Below are 20,850 nucleotides of genomic sequence, written 5' to 3'. Positions count from 1 at the left end.
CAACATATCTCGTGGTATGAGCAAAGAGAACAATTGGGTATTAAGCCAAGGCTTGGATGGGGCAACACTGGTTCACACTGTAGATGAGCAATTTCGCCAGTGCAGTACGACTGCTAACCTGGGGTCTTTAACCTGCTCACGCAGTAGTGATACATGACCGCACGCCGGTACGATGCTCATCCAGACCGAAACGGGCAGGGGTGCAGATTGAACCCAGGATACCTGGGTTCTGCAGCGCGAGCTTTCGCTCCCGAGACTTCTCTCGTGATACAACGTAAAGGTCAAGTTTCAGCTATTCCCGAAAAGAAGTCTGAATACGAGAACCTCCAGGGATGTATATAATGCGTCAAAATTGCAGTAGGGGCGGAAGGCCGCGAATTCAGCAAATTTGGCTCACATTTTTCAATTATGCTTAAACTATACGATGCACGGAATGCATCTCCGAGGGGTGTGTTTAGCGTACCCTATTCCACCCATACATCAAAATAGTTCCGAAGTGGACACAAGTGACGTCAGACAAGCCGGCCTGTCATGCTATCGGATGTCGCGATCCTGGCAGTTGATGCTAGAATCCTCCATAAAAACTACGAGTGAATGGAACTCTCTGTCGTCGTTGCGTCCACCCAGACGTCCCCCTCCTGGCTGCACAAGCTTCCGTGGACTGATGTCGAGCTGGAGGGCGACCTGCAGCTGGACAATTTTCTCTCGTATTCACCACCGCTGTGGGGACACTGTTAGGATCGCGACCGTCACAATATGGCACTTCTATGACGTCATCAGGCGGAAATGGAGGGACCACTTTTTAAGACACGGTAAACAGACCAGTCGGAGGCACGTTCCAGGCATCAAATAGTGCTACGAATCGATGAACTCTGCGTCATCCACATCTTTTCTCGTAAAAGACACAGGTTCGTACCTAGCCCCCAAAGCGAACACAAGCGTCGCTGCGGTCGCCGCGCCCTGATTGGGTGAGGTGTACCGTGACGTCAGGGGGAGTACTCCGCTCCGCGATCTCGCATCGGCTCGCTTCCCAGTACCGATTTCCTGGTTTGGCGTTGTGTGCCGCAAGCTCTTCGAGGAGCTGGACTTCGTTTACCCGGTGTACAAGACGTTGAGTTAGGCCGATATTGACGTGCTTCCGTACATTTTATAAGCCTGCTCGTACCTTTCACCTTTATTAGTGGGTTGCAAATCCCGAAAGCTATCGGCGGAGGCAATTCCGCCGATGAACCTCCTCGTCCGTCCACTAGACACACGGCAATCTTGCGAGGGGTCGGTGAAGCGGTGGCGCAAGTGTTTCAGACGCTAGAATTCTGTTCCTTGCATGTTCATGATTTAGGAAGATATTACATCCCGCTTTCAAGGCATTTGAAGTAGCATTTATATCATGGGCCTTTGGGTGGTCGCCAAATTAGCTCGCGACCCCGACTCTGCGCTGCCACTCTGTATGTGCTGGTTCGCAGATGTTTTAAAGGCCCTGCGTCTGATGATCTTTGAGGTGCTTCCAGCCTTTGGTATCCTTCTTCCAGCCTTTGGTATTCGGAAAATACACCGTTGAGCCTGAATTGTCATTTCCAATTAAAAGAGACACTGCTGCAGGTCCCCAAAAGCTTCCTCAGCCTCCACACTCCCTACAGCTGGACCCTCTGACACCAGAGGAAAACAGGAGTAAAAGCAAGCATTCGAACGGCTGTCCAGTGGTAGATGCAGCACTAGTAGCAGAAAATGTGGAACCTGTGTAGGGCGACAGTCTGCGTGAGAAAAGCTTGGGATATTTTAGCCTCAGGACAATTCAATTTAAGTAAAATCTCAATTTCAGGGCTTAAGGGACTAATAACAAGCTAGACACCTACACCTTCGCTTACGTTTGTTATACATTACTCGAGGCTTGATATAAACAAGTTCACAGATACCACCCATGTAATCCATTGAAATACTATCCGAATCCAACAAAGGTCAAATGCGAGCAATGTATATTATAAATGTATCTTGTTTTTTTACTTTGCCCCAGCAATTGGACTGTCGTACTTGTGATTCTCTCCCCATGGCCCACAGACTGTATTTAGTATGTTGCTCGAACAACATGCAGCTTTTCTGCTTCGGCGATCTTGTTTAAAAACAGAGATACAAAAAAAAAGTATACATAACCTGCTCATTCATTCAGACCATCAGCAGCATGTATTCTGCGAAATGTAAATCTATAGTGATGCTCCTGCAATTGTGGCCATATTTCTTCATTTTCATATACCAGCTGCGATTCATGCGTTGCCTGCCCTGTCAACCATGCTTCAAATGTTGGTTGAAGTTTCGCCTTTAGCTACAGGCCATACCTCAATAAAGGCACATATAAAAGTTTACACTTCCTACAAAAAACACGCCAAAAAAAGATTAAATAGAAACGAGCGCGCCGACAGCTGGCGTCGTCACAGCCTCCACAGTGCGACCGGGGCGAGTCGGGGAAAAATTCTCTCCTCGCCGTGACGTCACCCCGGTTCGCCGTAAGGGGGCGCCACGCGAACTTCTCGGGCGGAGGGGCATATTCGCGACTCCAACTCACTATAGGTGGCGCCACTCGTTTTTCCAAAATGGTGGTTATAGTGAGGGTCGGAAATGCGTGGCCGCTGCTCAGAGCCCTGCCGCTGCTGAGCCCGTCTAGTGTGCTGGCTTCGCAGGGCGACACAAATTATTTCTGGTAATACGAAAAGGCTAGGGGCCGTGTTCCAAAATTTACTCGATTTTACTCCAGGGTAAAGGTTTTTTTTTTTTTACCTTGGCGTTTTAAAACCTACTCGCGTCCAGCGTTTGTGAATCTGTGTTGTAACGTGACACGACCCGCCGGAGTAAGCGGATTCATTTGGCTGAGATCTGGAACACAGCCAGGGTGCTATGAGCGGAGGTCACCTCTTTATCCTGAATACATAAACGGTGTTTAGCGTATAATATTTACGACAGGTGGCACGCTTTAACTCTGAAGCGAAACCGAAACTAATCTTTATTTTGGATTTAATTCTCGGTACGGGACTTAATTTCGCCCTCGCCCTTCGTTCTTGAGTTGCAACGGACTGTAGTAAAGTAAATTCCATACCGTCTGCAGCACTACGTTGTGACAGTGAAGAGTGTTGTTTGCGTTCGGAAATGACATTTCGCGAGCCATGATCGCGAACAGTTCAGCTGTGCCCGCTGAGAAGGAGAATCGGGAGACCCTCAAGAACGCTTCCCGTTTCTGCCGCGGGAGGGCGAGCAACGAGCTGGAGGCGCGAATTATCTTGTATCACAGATGACGTCGTTTCCGAGATTCCAAGCATGGGCGGAAATATATCTATGGCATTGTCGATCTTTTTCCGATGAGTTTCGGTTTGAGACAGCCTCCGGCCGTGAAGTACCGGCTGTTCGCGAGAAAAACGAGCCGTGTTTGGCGGTCCGCGTAATTAAACGACGCATCGCAGAAAGCTGAAACTTTGAGAATATGACGCTAGCGATGGTGAGAGAAGACGATAATTCTCCGTGAGCCAACGTCTACTTATTTCTAATTTTATCACGGATGGAAAATGATGAACGGGTGTAAAATTGAAAATAAATGTCTAATGAGGCGAGCTTGCGCCCACAAACTAAAACATCCTGCGTCGGTGACGGAAGTGTGACTGACCCGAAGCGAAGCAGCGCGTTGCTGCTGCTTTTATATGCGTGGTACACGCAGAAATGTTCTAAACCAGACGACTCAATGATTGCCTAGATAGACGGGAACTTTTCAAAACAGTACAAATTAATAAAAGAAAGATCCAGCCGAGCGTGTGGCAACCACTTGCCTTGCCGATTGTACCACGCGCGCGCCAATACTCAATAAAAAAACGAGTTGACGTTTAAAATATAAGGTGTTTGAAAAGCCGATGTTCAATCTAAAATTGGCCGTGAAGATTGGCGCCTGCACGTAGCAATCTAAACTTTTTGTCAGAAATGTATTTCACAGGCGGGTTTTACCTTGTAAAATTACAAAACGTAATTCCCTTTATGTAAAAAAAAGGGCCAAAAGGTTTGTTATGGTCAACGACGGACGGTGACGCTAACGACCGAGTTGAGTGGTGGGGCGTGTTTGGCGCACGCATCGATAGATGGCACTATACGGCTAGAGCTCCTTCCGGCTTGCTTTTAAAAATATCGAGACTGCCCGCGATGACCGTGGTCTATTAAAATGATTATAACCCGTTTGTAATTGGTTTAAAAATAAATGCGGACAATGATGAGAAAATTTGAAGTGGCAAAAATAAAAGAAAACGCGGTTGCAAACGTGCTCTTGCTGCCGACGGATTTCGTCTGCGTGTCGTCTGCTTTCATTCTCTGGTCAACTACACCTTCAGACGCTGCTCCCGATATTTTTTTTTATTTTTGTTACTTCAAATGGGTGGCTATCATTGTCCGCATATTTATTGTTAAGCCAAAAGTTTATATATAGTTCCCTCCTAGAAAATGTCGAAACCTTATGTTTGCGGCATTTTCCGGTTTGGTTTGGTTCAAACCTTTGTTCTGCCCCGCGAAGCTGAACCAGAAGTAAGCCGAAGTCTAAGAACTTTGAAACGATACAAATTTCGGATCGACATCGCAAACCTGGTCTAGTTTTGTGCGTGACACCTTTCGGGCAGATGCGTTTATACACAAACCTAATCATAAAAGTGTTTTGCTCTACACGCGGCAACCATGCATCTCTCGTTGGTAACAGGTGTCGACCCTGAACCGTATCTTTTTTTTGAAAACATCACGCGAAGCAAAGTGTACGGTGTTTTCATCTTTCGCTGCCTGTGGCGTGCTGAGCTGGGATTCGCATCCGATACGTAAGCTTTCTTTTACAAATAGCTCGCTACTCAATGCAGTACAAATGTCTACAAAAAAAAGAAGTCCGCGTCAACTATTTTATGCTACGTCGTCAAGGCTAGCGCTGTTCCGCATTGCGGAGCTGCAGCACTGTGGAAGCTGCGCTACGAAATAGTTGACGGCGAGCATCGAGATGTGCGTTCTGGTTTAATCTTTGTTGTTAACAGATTTTCGGAGCTGCCATGGACCTGATACAGTCATGTCTCATTAATATGGACTCCGTCAATAGAATTTTAGGGAACCATTTTCGCACATCCCATGCGGTACGGTGGGCTTTCCGGTACGAACCGCGCTCGTTTTACCGCAGAAGACTCCTACATGCACAGATCGTACCAGAAGGCCCATCGTGCGCGGGGGTGCAAAAATGATTCCCTGAAACTCTCTAATATGGATACCCCTCTATATAAATGTCATTTTCGGGAACAAGCTGCGAAAATACATGAATTTTTTTTTAAATCCAAGTTACGTAATAACAAAATGATAGTTTTCTGAAAGTTAAATTTATGCCAGAAAGTGTAAAATGCGTTCTAAATGCTCCAACCTCTACCTTTTCTTTAGTATCGGTGGACCGAAAATAATTTATAAAAAAAATAACTATGCAGTGTAAACTAATGAAACTTTCTGGGAGTACTCTCTAGGTGTTACTAGATGTAAATATGACATGTTTCTAAATCAACTATTTTTGCAGAATTTTTTTTTTTTGTAGTGTCCTCTTCTACCCCCACCCCCTTAATTATACGTTTTATGGCGCATGTTTATATTAAAAAAAGGGGGCAATCAATGCCGAAGACAAACAACTTCTTTTTTGTTAATTCGTGCATCGAGCACGCAGTTCGAGCTATTCATTGTTAAATTTTGTTCCGGAAATCTGTCCATACCGAATCCACACGCCGATGCCTGCCGCAAGGACGATCCCTCATTTGACGCCGGAGGGTCTCGTGTTAATGACAAAATTTGCATCGCTTTTGCGTCACAATGCGTCGAAGCATTCACTTTTTGTTTAGTTGTTCTTTTTCAATTATTTTTTTTTATTCGCCTTTATGATTAAAGCGTAGCTCGAACTGGGTGCTCGATCCAGGATTTTGAAAAACTGGGCCGGCCTTCGACGTGGATTGCCTCCATTTCTTCAATACCAACATGTGCCCAAAACGTCTAATTAAAAAAGAAAATTAGTGAATTTTCATTAGTTAGTCATATATTAGTTGCATTCTCTCTTGGAGATAATGTCCGCCTGGTTGTATAACTCACTTGCGCGTACCGCATTTCTGTAGCTTTGAAGGTTTTTTTTCTTTTTATTTAGAAAAATTTGTATTTAATAAAACAAAAAGTATATGGTCATATTAGGGAGGCTAATAGGACCATATACGGAAACGTATGTATAAAGTATATGCCTACATTGCCATATATGGACGTATATAGAAAAATTTATATATGGTCATATCGAGAATCAGGCAAATGTACCTGGGGTTCTTCGCTTTCGGGCAAAACCCGATATTACCCGATTTTTGCACCCCGAACACTTTTTTATGAAAATAGACCGGTTTCTCCCCAAATACCGGTCTTTAAATCAGCTGAATTTATAGAAAATAAGAGCAATTTTGAACTTCTGTTTCAGAACTGCTTCCTCGATCACTCGTTTGATGATAACAAACTTCTTCGACTTGCGTTACCCATGCATATATTCGCTTCAGAATGAGTCAGAAGACGGAAATATACTGTAAGATCGGGCACATTGCTATATCATATACTTTATTGACTTTTGTTCGTGTAAATAACACATTTCAGGTACTTGCCCTCCATAAATAAGACCTGAGAAAACCCGATTTCCTAATGGCTTCAGAAAGACCCGATTTCTACCCGATTATCGAGCTGACAAAGAGCGCCCGATTTTTACCACCCGATTTTCGAACAAAATAAAACCCGAAAACGAAGAACCCTACATATATGGCGCCTTATTTGCCCAATTCTTGATATGGGCATATGAAAGCTTTACACACGCGCCAGATTGAGCCGCCACTGCCGACCTTCTCCTGTCTCACCGAGAGGCCGAGCCACTGAAGCGGGCGTTGACCAGCCTCGACAAAGGCAGGGAGAAGGACAAAGTAGCACCTAAACTGGCAACAACCTCTCCTGCTGTGGCAACGATGAAGCGAAGCGAACGGAACAAGAGGAAACAAAAACTGATTGTCGGTTATGGCGGCGCACATGCACAGCAGCTGCAAAGCGTCTATATGGATTTTTCTTTTATTAATAGATATAGGTCTATACATGGCATTTCTGTACCGTATGTAAGTTGAAATTTAAAGCAGGTGGCTCAAATGTTGCTGCAGCACAACGTAAATACTAGGGATGCCGCGAACTTTTTCGAATCGAAGTTTCGATAATCGAATCGAGCGGTTCGAAAGGTTCGAAAGATTTCAATTTTTCGAATTGTCTACATCGTAAAATTTCGAATTTTCGACCTTTTTGAGCTAAGAAGTTCGACGCTTTTCGAACCGTCGAACTTCTTACGCTAAAAAATTCGATCTTTTTCGAACTTTCGAACTTATTGCGCTGCAAAGTTCGATGCTTGTCAAACTTCCGAACTTGACTGACAAAAAAATTCGATGAATTTCGAACTTTTAAACTTATTTATCAAGAGAATTCGAAAATTTTCAAACTTTCGAATCCTGAAAAGTCAGAATTTCGACGAACTTCGAACTTTTAGGGTAAACGTTCGACGTTCGTCGAACTTCGAAAGACTAGCGGACGGTTTCATTTGAATTCAAGTAGTAAGGTACATTCGTAGTTTTTTTTTTTTTCGAACTTTTACACGCGGTGCTGCGTTCCTTACGAAAGACAATGGCGTTTGTTTCAATGTTCTGGCATGCTTAGTTTTAAAGAAATAAATTTCTGAAGGGCCGAGGAAGGACGACGGGTTTTTGATGATTATCGTTTGTGCCAGATTTGAAGCGCGCTGTAGCCGAAGCTATTTGTGGTAGAGATGTTATACTTTTTAAGAATGATCTATGTATAGCCTAGGTAAGTGCCGTCTTAAAGGGATACTTCAACGAAATTTGAAATATTCCCGTCGTGTTCAAACATAGGTTGAATATGATCCACAATATCCGTAAATGACAATCGCACGTTTGTATTTTGATCCTGGTGGCTGTATTTTTCGTTATAAACGGCCCACTCTGGCAAGCGCTCGGAGAAGGCCCAGCTTAGAGCACGTGACATCCAATGCAATCGTGACGTAGGTCGTCTCAAGACGAGCAAAGCTACGGCGAGGCTGACGTCGAGAGGATGGCCTAGTCGTTCCAGCCACCGAAGCGGCTGCTTTTGTACGAATTTTGAGTGACGGGTTAATCTTCTATAATCTTGTAGGGGGACAATAGCGACTTCTGCGACACACAAAAGGGATTCTCGGGAAGAGGGGAGTTCCTCCTTCCCCCCTTCTCTCGTCGTGGCCAGAGACGAGACAACCTCCGTCACTAGCTATCAAGGTTCCTAGACGAGCATTACAAACGAGGCGTTTGCGACATCCACCAGGTGCTCTTTGCTAATCATTTAATTCGTTTTAAAATTCCTTTTCGAGACTTTTTTTAACAAGATATTGGTATGTTCCATGTGATACTGCTCTTTTGAACACATATAGACCAAAAAATGAGCGCCGAAATTTCGTTGTAGTATCCCTTTAAGATGTGATTATTGTTATTCAACGTGAGTTTCGAAAAAAATGTCCAAACATGTATCTACATGCAATTATGCCCTAAACTTGATATTTATTTTCGTCTAAGTTGTTTGAGGTATCGCATTTAAATTAACACCACAGACAGTACATATCATTGCCATCTGCAGAATACAAAATAATGTATTTATTGTTTTTTCACGTTAAGGAATAAATTAACTCATGGGTGAAGATTTCTAATAGTGTTCAAGTTCAGCACCGTCATTAAAAGAAAACTTTTTTTTTTTCGCTTCACGATCCTGGGACGTGTTTCTTTTACACATTTCGGTACACACTTCGGTAAAAGTACACATTTCGGTAAAAGAAACTTGTTACGAAGTTCTGAACCTCTGAATACGCAAGAATGCAACACTTCCGGCGAATTCTTGATAGTTTTTGTTTTTTTTCTCCGGCTTTTTGTCCCCGCATTTATTCTTTTTATTTTTTTTTATTTATATTTTTTTATTTTTTTTACTATTGGCACAGGTATTTAGGTCGAAAAGACATAGGCGTGAACTTCCGAACCACTAAGTTTGTTGTCAGAAGGCACTACATGCACTAATTGCTCGAGGTTGCTGGATATCCACAGGAACATATTTTAAGGCAGTTGATGTATATGATATGTCCAAAGAAGTCAATTCGGAAAAATCCTAGACCTTCAAAGCGAGTAGTCCTTCCATATTTTCATAAAATTTCGCACAACATCAAAGCGTTAGCCAGCAGGTTTAATATTGGCACTGCCTTTTCTACAGATTATAGATAGAGCCGTTTGACCCCTTTTGCCTCAACTGTTTCAGGTTGCACGATAAAACACAGAGAAAAGGATGTAGAATGTTCGTCGGGTGTCGTTTACAAGATACCCTTTGATTGTGGCCTCTGTTATATTGGACAGACTAAACGTTGTATAAATGAGCGCATGATGGAACACAAACGTTGTATAATGAAACAAGACCCGTACTCCGAAGTGTCAAAACATGTTATCGAATGTAGAAACTGTGTACCGTTGTGGCATCTAACTTCAGTAGAGTTGCGGGAAAAAGATGATCATAAGCGGTTGATAAAAGAGTCATTAACGATATTAGGTCACGGGAATGCAGTTAATAAGCCGTCGTTTGGGTTGGACAATGAACTGCGGCGTTTTCTTAGGCTGTGAAAAGTTCTGACCTTCAAGGTTTATGTCTGTCGGTTTTCGGGAAGAAGGGACGATGGGTCGTTCTTTTCTTTTTCTTTTTTGTATATGTGTTACTGGGCTTGGGGTTACCAGTGTGTTTGGCGGTCGGGAAGCGAGGGGTCAAAGATAAGAGAAGTGCGTGACGCAGAGTCTGTTGTCCTTGTTGTTTAGTCAGAGGTTACGTTGGTGGAAAGTGGCATTCTTTGGGGTTCTCACCCTCTCCCCCTTTTTTTCTTTTGTATCGAAGTGCCTATATAACCAGGTTTGGAAAATAAAAATTTCAGCTGTGTTAGAGACTTTTTAGTGTTGTGTCGTTTACCCGCAGTCTCGGGGTTTTTTCAAACATGTGCAATGTACACCAGCTCGTTTGCGCCCTTACTTTTTGTTCATTAACCCTCTTACCCCCCGTTTTTCCTCTTCCGACGCCACTTGTATGGTAGAACGCTCCTCGACCTCGAGTTGTGTCGGCTTTTTGCGAGGCGATTCCTCCGTCCCAGAAAATAAACCTCCAGGACAATTACAAACTTAACTTACTATATGCCAGCGTCACTCGGGCGGCGTTCGATCCGATTACTACCAGCGTGCAAGGGGTGGCGAGGTAGTTTGCCAGGTCGCTTTAAGGTTTTTCTGAGCCTCAACCTCCTCCTCGTCCCTGGCCGTTTCGAACTGGATGAGTCTCGTAAAACAGTGTGTTCGTGTGATCACTACTCCGTGATGCATGTTAAAGACCCCCCCCCCCCCCCCCCCCCCGGGCTGGCGGTCACAATTACTGATCCATGGTCACACGTCACTCTGCACTGGCAAATATTCCAGCACAACCGGGACACTCGTCGTCTCATTTAATTGCCTGACCAACTTCGCAGAATCTAGATATCACACCCTAACTTTTCTCAACTTGATTTTGTGAAAACCAGTGAGTCGTGAAAACGTTATTTGAAACAAACTGTGGAGGAACTTGAAAACCGGACTTCGAACTTTGAAAACTTGGACTAGAAAGAAATTTAAAATCTTCGAAGTTTCTTTTTTTTTTTTTTTTTGAATTTAGCGTTAAAGGAGAATCGAAACCTTCGTACTTTTCGAACTTTATGCAGAAAGAAATTCGAAGCGTTTGAAGTTTTCGAATTTTATTTCCAAAGAATTTCGAAATCTTCGAATTTATCGAACCTGAAGTAAAAAAATATTCGAAATATTCGAATCCGAAATTTTAGAAACCGTGAAAGCTTCGACCTTTTTGAATTCGAAACTTCACTGTGATCAAAAGTTGCGAATATTTCGAATTCGAACCTCGGTCGGTCGGTACGAAAATATCGAATTTTTTCGAAATCGAACCTCAGTTCGCTTCTCAAATATCGAAACCTTTCGAAATCGAACTTGGGGTGGTTCGCGACATCCCTAGTAAATACCGAGCCGCAAGCATTCGCGAAATGGATTCTGCACCCGCGAATCTCTGCAGACGCCCTCCGCTCTACGCACTCCGTAATGAAGACGCCTGCCCGACTGCGCATGCGCACCGCTACAGCCTTGTCAGTAGTGTTCCGGATCTCGTAGCTGATTACGGAGAGCTTTGCGTGACGGCGGAAATAATCGACCCTATTCCAGAACCCCATCAAGCAGTATTGGCGGTCGCCATTTCTTGGGCGCCAAGCGTTATCAGGAGAGCAAGTCGTCTGCTTTTTGCTCAGGAGTTGTGGTGACGTCAGAACGACGCCGAGATCTGATTGGCCGTAATTGAAAGGATAGTGGGTATACCTCAATGCTAGATGCCTTCAGGTCTACCCACTATTTTATTCAATCACCCGGTAAGAACTCGGCGTCGTTCTGACATCACTGCCACTCCCGAGCAAGAAGCAGACGACTTGCTCGCCGCATATGATTGGATAAGAGTCCTCGCCGAACGCTGACGTAACCCTCGTGTCCTATAACTGTTCAGCGCATGCGGCCAAGCAATGGCGGACTCGGAAAATCGGCGCACCAACCACTAGATAAGGCACACTTTTGAGAAGGGTATACACTGCAGCAACGTCCGAAACGGAGGTTATAGTTCCGCACATTTGACTGGCATTGTGCGAGGGTCTTTTCGTTTAAATTGTTAATCAAAGACGTCTTTAGCTTCACAGCCACGTGAAGCCGATTACGGAAGCGGCTTTTTATAGACAACTAAGGACATAAAACATAACCACGTTTTGTATTATGCCTAAGTTATATAGCCAGCGTTTCTATAGCATTTACAGCATGTTCGCGTTTCTCGCTGCCTTTCAGAAACAAGTATCGCACCTCAACGCGAAACTTGCGTATTTTGTAAGAAAACGTGATTGTATAGTTAAAAGAATATTTGTAATCCACTTGATCTTTTCTAATTTAACTTGAGTGTTTAGAGCGTTCTGTAATGCTTACCCGGTATATTTAAGGAACACGTACGCTCCAGGGCCGGTTTACAGATCAATGCGGGTGTCTCTTCTTCCGCCGGTATACACCTCACACGCAACAGAGATTTTGAGGCCACGAGACCAGCTTCGTGGGAAACAAAGTAACTAGCGTTCCAGCCGATTCCTCCTAAAGATGAAGCCCTTGCCTGTCGTTTTCTTTAATTCTCGCTAAACACGGCTTTCCCTAGAAATAACTTCACGCAGAAAACAAATATTACATTAGTGCATGGCCCATTTGTCTATTAAAATTGGTATGAACGATTGATTACCTCGGAATTATCGCAGACACAAGAGGGGGCCGTCGCACAATTGTAACGAGCAGACTTATAGGCGGTATAGGAGTAGAGGAGGAAGACAGTATAATTAGTGAACTGGAAGCTATCGGCCAAGGGGAATGGGAAAAGGCGGAGCAGAGAGTTCCTGGTTCTCGGCCACCAGTGTCCATGATGGCCGAGAAACGATTCGGCCTAGAGCCGAATCCGTATTACCCAGGGGCTCCGGAAGCGGGGGGGCAGGGTGGGCTTGAGCCCCTCCTGTCCTCAGGACCGAGCTGCCGAGCCCCCCCTCCCCCTCCCTCTTTTTTTTTTTTTTTAGTTTGTGTGTTTGCAGGTTATCTGGTATGGGCCTTCGGCCTATTTGCTGTACCTCCGTCTCTCCTGAGCCGAAATAAATGAAATGACTCTTTATACATGCTGACCTACCGCCCTCCTCAACTCCGCCAAGCACAAAAAGCACCGGGGCGACGGAGAGGCTTGCTTGAAAAGTCAAAACCAGAAGAAAATGACAGGCAGGACTCATGAGCCTGATTGACAACCAGTTTAGAGCGAGCAAAGAGGAGACAGCGAAACGAATGGATTCCGACAAGACGACGTCGGCGAGCGTTTGTCTGCTTCCCCCGTGTGGAAGCAAGAAGCCCAGAAGATGCATGGTGCTTCTGGCCCGCGGACAAAACAGGCAGGCGGTACTACCGCGGCGCTTAAAGGCCATCATTAGGAAAAGGGGGAGGGGGGGGGGGGGGGGCTGGTGAGCTTGAGTGGGGATTCGGGAGTGCTTAGAAAAGGCGAAAGTCTACGAGCTCCCAAATTTGACAAGGCGCCTTTGATGGCGAAAGCTTTGCGCGCATGCGGCGTCGTGCCCGCAGGGTGGTGAGGCATGAGGCGACACATGTTTACAAACTGAGGACAACACAACACGAAGTCTGAAACACAGCTCTTATCCTTCAGTACCCTCCTTTTGTGATGCCCCCCAACTTGTATTGACGCCAGGAGTCCGAAGCGATCACGGTCGATGCACTTGATCCTGAGGTACATACCGATGTATGCAACCTCTGCTTCCAGTTAAGACATCCGATGGCCCAACTTGCTGTGTTTGAGACTCCGTGTTGTGTTGTCCTTTTTTCCCCCGAGTCTCGGGGTTTTGTCTAAAACTTTTAACACTTGTTTGTCTACGTCTGCGTTAATACATCATGCTTCCCCGAGAATCCCTAAATGAAGGAAGGTTTTCATTTTTAGACATAGCCAATTTGGCATAGGCACAGCTGCGGTTGACATGTAACAGTTGGTATAGGAAAGAAAAAATAAAGAACACATGGTGCGGCTGATTTCAGTGGTTATCCAATCATTGTATGAGTTGTCAGTGCAAGCTTCTTACTGTTATTTTACTGAACCATTGTTTTAATTTGTTTTCCATGGATATGTGCGTGAATATGCGAACGCGGTGCATTAATATGTTTTCATTCAAATGTGGCAATTAATGTCAACCTGAAACCAACCTAACCTTGAGGATTTCGGAGATGTCGAGCCCCCCCTCTAAAGAAAGACTTCCGGAGCCTCTGGTATTACCCGTCTGTCTTGTCTTCATCGTCCGCAGGTAACAGAACTTATTCACGAAACGATCTTACGACAACTAAAACGTGCGCACGACAACACAATGCAATCCTACGACAGTTCCAAAGGTGGCGCACTTTTAACGTCCAAATCCACATGGCCAGCAACATAGCTCGCTTACGTCGCCGCGACAACCAACGGGCATTCCTGCGTGCTCTCCGCGCGTGTCGCGACTGCAAACACCGAGAGAAAAGAAAGAGAAAAGTACTTGAAACTGAACGCCGCGGAGACAAACGCTGGAACCACGGGTACCCGAAAAAGCTACAACGACAACGATCCCACCGACAAAGCGACTGCCAGACTGGCTATAGTACGCTCTAGCAGTGTACTCCGACATGATGTTCCGACGACCCTGGTCAGGGTGCCACAACCGGCTGGCTTGCTGTATGGAATATGCCCACGCGATCATGGGACCTTCATGAACCCTTCCTGTATGAATAGTTTGAACTCTGGCTTCTATATTCGGCTAAGAAGGCAGGTCTTTATCCTCGTTGTCCCCTTGCTGTCAGGTGCAGCGGTAGCGAACGCTCTCGTCGAAAAGGGAAACTAATTATTTCTATCTATTTTTTGTGTGTTATATAAACGCCATATGGATTGCCTCCGCAACGTAGGTATACGCACTGTTTCTAGTATTGTCCCTTTATCCAACATGACGGTGCGCCAACATATGTCGAGCCCGAACAGTTCTTTTTGCAGTTGTTCATAATATCGGTTGTAAAAGACCGTTCCCAAAGCGGTTACCACGAACGGGCTGCCAGTGAAGTTCCGCTCCCAGACTGTACAGGTATTTACGTGGCTCTTGGTGGCACTGTTATAGTTTAAACGTATTTTCCTGTACCTCGGCTCCCTCCCGCGTTCCGAAGCCACGAAACACGCCGCGGCGATTTGTTTAAATGTGCGCCACTTTGCAGAGCCGTGCGGGCCGTCTCCTTCTAGCAACGATTTGTGTTGACTTCGTAGCGGTCGAGTTCGCAGCAGTCCACCAAGCGGTTATCCCGTCATCGGCAGAGGTAGGCATTCGCGGGCCCTTATTAATCGACATCTCGTAGCGTCGACTTTACATCACACGGACACAATTCCTAAACAAGCGTTGCCGGAAAGACCACGCGAAACTGACACCGTGGCCAACTTTGTTGTTAGTTTTTTTCACCAAAGCGGCTCGGTACTAATAACATCTGAGTGAGCGTACTTTCCGTTGTGGTGCTGCTCTTACTGACATGATGTCGTCCCGACATGCCACTGAAGCTACAGACATTCACGAGGTGGTTTTTGGTTATCGTTGAATTCAGTTTAAAATATGTTTTCTTGCGTTTTCCGACCAAAGGAAAGAGATCAGCTCTGTCATTTCACTTACATCTCAAGCCTCTTTCCCCTTTTTCCGCGCGCGGAATCGGACCTTAAATGTGCTTGTAACGCTGCGCTTAGTTTATTGTCACCCCGTAGTCGGTCACGTGACATGAAAATCACCACTGCGTGTAAAATACACGCATTGATCAGCAAACCAACCCAGGTGTTTTAGGTATAATATGTTTTATGGTTTCTCGCCACCCACTGTTGGACTATGCCGTCTGAAACATCGAACGTGTTGTGAAATAAGTAATTAAATAACCAAAACAGTTTTGTTTCGAAGTAATGCTGATAAACCCGAATCAGGGCTCTAAATTTCATGGGTTTCCACCGGAGCAATGACCAAAATATGCTTTTCATCTCAACAGTTGGTGACACTTCAACAGTAACATGGCCAAATTTGCTTCTTCCGGTTCCGATGCTGACACTGTCAACGAACGGGCGCTTAAGACGTTTATTGCCCCGGAGCTCTACGCAAAAAGCAACCAATTTCCCCGACAAACTAACATCAAAACTCTCGACATGATGCAAATGTCGTTTGGTAGCAAACCGAATGCCAGCCAGCAGTTCATTGACGTGGGCTGCGGGACGGGCGACTTCACTCGGCAAGAACTGCTGCCACGCTGTCAGCCCTGCCGCAGGATTGTGGCCACCGACGTCTCCCGAGAAATGCTGGAGTACGCCAGGGAGAACTTCGGGCATCCGCAGATCGCGTACGAGGTACAGGACATCGAAAGCGACGTCTCGGAACTCGTGCAGAAGTACGGCAAGTTCGATCGCGTCTACTCGTTCTTCGCCCTGCACTGGACGGAGGACCTCACTGCGGCCCTCCGCAACGTGGCAGACTTGATGACCGACGACGGCGAGTGCCTGCTGGTGTTCCCGGCTCGTATTACCCTGTACAGGGTGTGGAGGAAAATTGTGGCGATGGATCGGTGGAAACAGTACAAAGCGGTGAGTTCATCTGTTCATTTTGCTTCCGTGTTTCGTCATTTTGAGTCGCTACATATTCTTAGAGCGATGCCTACATACAAACAGATGACAGCCAACAGCTTTCTCAGCACGCGCAACTGAAAAACTTCTTTTATGAGTCCGCGTTTGGTCACGACCACCCGTCCCTTCTACAGTCGCGGACAGCTCAGGATACTCAAGGCATGGCTTATTACGTACACGGAACTTTCGAATACATGGAACGGAATAATGGCCGTTACTAGAGAACACTGTCAGTAACTGGAAAAAAAAACGGGCCCCATTTTTTGTTTAAATTTTCAGAAAATCACTTACAACTTTTGAATGGGATCACGGTTTGTTTTGATACATTGGCACCTGGATTTGGACCTTTAGCGCTACATTTGAACGGAGAATGAGCGTTTTGGGGGATCACTTTGTACGTTCACGTCTGTTTCTTCGGCGTCCTTATACCGGGTAATGCCGCAATCTGATTGATTGCGTAGCTATAAGGTGCTCGGGACTAAACACACCCTGCGTGCTTTATTTTGTCTGTGAATATAAGAAATTGAACTCGGAGCACCTTATAGAACAGTCGACGGATAAAGAGTGGACGTATGAAACGTAAATGAGTTGGGATCGAGGATATTTCAGACCAGCTACTTGAGTTAGTTTATCTATTTAGTATTACTGTGAGGACTTGCACCTTGTGATTTGAGTTTTTTTTTTGGACTGATTCACAGGGTCAAACACATTGTAGATCAGGCAGGACCAGCTGAAGTTAGAAACATATAAAGAAAAAGAGATTGAGCCCACAGTGCCGAGTTTGCAAATGTAAAATTCAACTGCCAGGACAGTGTTTATTTTTATTGTGTCCTGACAAGTACAAAAATTTGAAAATGTTAAGTGGAGTACTTCTACAGTGTCGTAAGTAACAATAAGATATCCACGAAAGTTACAAACTATTCACGTACAAATAAACCTAATGCCAGTACCACAGACGTGCAACGTAAATGGAGGAACCTGCATTTAGTTTCGGAAAGGGGAGGACGAACAGACGTCTATCATGTTGGGGATCGGGAAAGAGCGTCTGTGGCGACTGAGGGTCCGGTTGAACGCGTGATTGAATAACTGAGAACACAGGCGGCAACCTGTTTCGAAGTGGATATTCAAAAGCTTGTGCGACGTCGTGCTAAATGCCTAGACCTGTGCAGTGATTGCGGGAAGTAGCTTACGGTATGCATTCCAGCTTCATGCATATTGAAACGTCTTTCATCACCCTTGTTGTTTTCACCCAGTTAAACAAAAATTCAAAAAAGCAACAACAAAAAAAGCCTCGTATTATTACTTAAAATCAATGTCGCTATAATTATCTTTTCTTCGACATAAAAGGTAAACTAATCGGGAGAATGGCCCAACCATCCTTCACTTTCTCGTAGGTCGTTGAGCGCTTCATTCCGCCAAGCCAGGACATCGAAGACAGGTCGGGCCTCACCTCATACATGCTGGGAGTCCTCGAGGGTTCCAACCTGAATCCGCGCACGTGCCAGGTGCTGTCCGAAGACTTGAGTCACATGCATGTGGACAAATACGTCCGTAAGTTTTCGTCACTATCCTAGCCTGGTTTCTCTTGTCTCGACGACACGTGAACGGACAGCAACATCTATAGGACCATAGATATATTTTTTAAGGTGACAGCCGTTATTGGCAGCAGGTTTCGCAGCGGTGTTTCGCGTAGGGCAGTTGTGGCGCGTGACGTCACAGTCACATGACGTCACGCTGTCCCGTGACCACATCACGCGACGTTTCAGCTACGTGACCGTCAGGATGTCTCGCGACATTTCGCATAGAAATGTTCGCGCCAAATTTAGCGGAGCAATTTTCCCGCTAAACTTAGCAGAGCAATTTTCCTCCTAAATTTAGCACGGCAATTTTTCCCACTAAATTTAGCGGCAAAACCTTTCCCCGCATGGCCAGCTGAGCTCTGATTGGCATTGATTGAAAGGATTTCGGGCAGATCTCAATGCTAAATGCCTTAAGGTCTACCCACTATTTTTTTTTTTTTTTTTTTTTTTTTTTTACGAATTAAACGGTTACGCCGTCGTCATCGGCGTAACTGCGGCGACGTTTCGGCATGATGACGTTTCGGCACCGTGTCGAAACGTCCTCGCGGCGTCACCTGACCTCCGTGACATCACGAGGGTCACGTGACCTCACGGTAACGCCGACGGCGACGCCGCTCGGAGGGAGGAGTAGCAGACAGGATGAGGAGGTGAGGAGGAGGGGGGACGGGTGTACCCTTTCCTCAGTACCCTTCCCTCCTCCTCAAGAGCTGGGCTCTGATTCGGCGTTAAGCGCGAAACACATGCACGACGAAACTGTCCGATCCGACGTGCGGACTGCCGGAATGACTTTGGGGGGAGAGGGTTTTCGTAGCATCGGAGAGCGTTGAAAACCCTCGCCTCCGACCGTCGTATTGCGCGGTCGGACGTCGGATCGGACGGTTTCGTCGTACATGTGTTTCGCGCTTTACAGGGAGTTAGTTGTAAACGGCTTTCGCCTGCGCAAGAAGAAGACGAACCTGCGCTCCGCATTGTATTGGTCACGAGTGCTGCGTCAACTCTCGGCGTGAACTCAGATCCAATCGCACGCTTCGCGCAAGAAGTGATCGAAGCCCAAAACATGGCGGCCCTCAGACCACTATATTTCCGCATGGAGGTTAGAAGTACTAGGAGGGGGCACGTTGCAATATTGGTGAAGCCTATAGTCATAAAATTTTTTAAACGGTATTGTGCCCAGCATGACCGCAGATCTTTCTGGCGATTGGTGCGCGTGACATGTCACGTGCGAGATGGATGGTTGATTGTAGGAGGATTCCTTGCAGGCTTTCGCGCGCTCCGTCCCGTAGGTTTTATCAGATCGAAGGCTAGACGAAGGCTAGCGACGGTCACGTGATGTGGTCATGTTGGGCTGGTAAGTGAGGAGAGTAAGGAGGAAAATGAGAAAGAGGCGAGGCGTCAAGGGAGCATGACTTGTGGAGGCTACGCGGTTGACGTCATGCCCTTCCTACCCTTCTATTCTCCATGATATTTCCGGCCTCCTAGGGCAATTTCAATGGAAAGAGAGAGCCCATTTTGGCCCGTTTTCGGTTCCTGGTGCCATAGAGCCCCATCTAATTGAAAACTCCGTCGGCCGCCATTTTCCCATTGAAATTTTCAGAAAATCACTTATTACTTTTGATTAAGTTATTGTATCGGACTGACACTTTGGCATCTGGTTGTGACCTCTTGCGCTACCTTTGGGCGGAGAATGAGCGTTCGGCGACGCCTAGTTTATTTTTGCGGTAAAAAAGACCGTGTAAATTTTCTTTTGTGACACCCTGTAGGTGGTGTTGAACTCTCCCTTGCCCTCTTCCCTTTCTTTTAGAGGTGGAACTCTCACTAGATCCCATTCTGCCATTGCTGCCCGAAGGATCGAAGACAGTATTCAAGTCGGACGTGGCGGAAATCATCCGCAAGATGTGGACTGAAAAACCAAGCGGGGGTCCGCAGTATCTCAGTGACATATTTGTGGTTCACGCCCAAAAATATTTAAAATAAGCTTTTAAATAACATTTTTTTTTGCATACTTTGTTTAATTAATGCTAAAAAAATTATTTACATTCACATAGCAGTCACCGAGTACCAATATAAACTTAATACGTTAACTTTTGCAGTCAAACAGGAGGCCCAGAGTATAAATACGTGCCATTGAGTCATTTCTGAAACCAATAAAAGCAGGATTTCCCACTGGCAACGGGTAAGCCGTTTGTTAGGGCTCGCTGTAGTCGTGCTTCCTCAGGAGTTGCTGAATAGGACAGAATAAATCTTTTCAGTCAATGGGGACGTTTAGCAAACCGTTACCGTACTACCGTTACCGTAGGCCTAACTGCGCATGCGCGACCGCGTACCGTTCAAATCCTGCAAAATTACGACTAGGGTGCCTTCATGTGCGCTTCACATAGAGTGAAGCGCACATGAAGAGGGTGTGGGAAAGAGAAACAGGCCAACTGCCTGTTTCCCTTTCCCACACCCTCTTCCACCGCCATTTTGTCCCTCTCATTGTTTCCCCGTGCGCCGGAAAGTGGCCTTTGCGTCCATCGGTCCTCCCATCCCAGGGGGAAAACGCTAATCCTCCTCCCTTCGTGGGTTCCACAACGCTGCTCCGAACTTGTGAGATAAGGTGCTTGTTTCCGGGAGGGTTATAAACACCACGGATTATCGCCGAGAACCAAAATGGCTGCTGGTTTGTCGGCGAGCGGTATTACAAAGGGTGGCATCACCCTAGCAAAGTGCACATGAAGGCTCCCTAGGCACAAGTTGAAGGGACAGCACAGGGACGCAGGAGACACAAAGGTTGAGAAAGAAAAAAATGCACATGACAGGCAGGAGAGGGAGAAAAGGCACTTTTGAGTGGCTTCGAAGGGGAGAATAAAACAAAAGATATTGCTTCTTAAGT

General features: G+C 45.9%; 1 protein-coding gene across 1 annotated transcript; it reads left to right on the top strand.

The window, feature by feature from the left end:
• Nucleotides 1-15,795: 15,795 nt before the first annotated feature.
• Nucleotides 15,796-19,952, top strand: LOC120841559 (juvenile hormone acid O-methyltransferase-like). Its single transcript, XM_040212465.2, has 3 exons — nucleotides 15,796-16,359; nucleotides 17,793-17,949; nucleotides 19,780-19,952. The coding sequence occupies exons 1-3, from the start codon at nucleotides 15,796-15,798 to the stop codon at nucleotides 19,950-19,952; spliced, it is 894 nt and encodes a 297-aa protein (XP_040068399.1).
• The last annotated feature ends 898 nt before the right edge of the window (nucleotides 19,953-20,850 follow it).

Source organism: Ixodes scapularis, unplaced genomic scaffold (genome assembly GCF_016920785.2).
Source record: "Ixodes scapularis isolate PalLabHiFi unplaced genomic scaffold, ASM1692078v2 PGA_scaffold8__174_contigs__length_109621045, whole genome shotgun sequence".
Taxonomy (NCBI): Eukaryota; Metazoa; Arthropoda; class Arachnida; order Ixodida; family Ixodidae; genus Ixodes; species Ixodes scapularis.
Note: the sequence above shows the minus strand (reverse complement) of the source record. Positions and strands in the feature narration are given on the sequence as shown.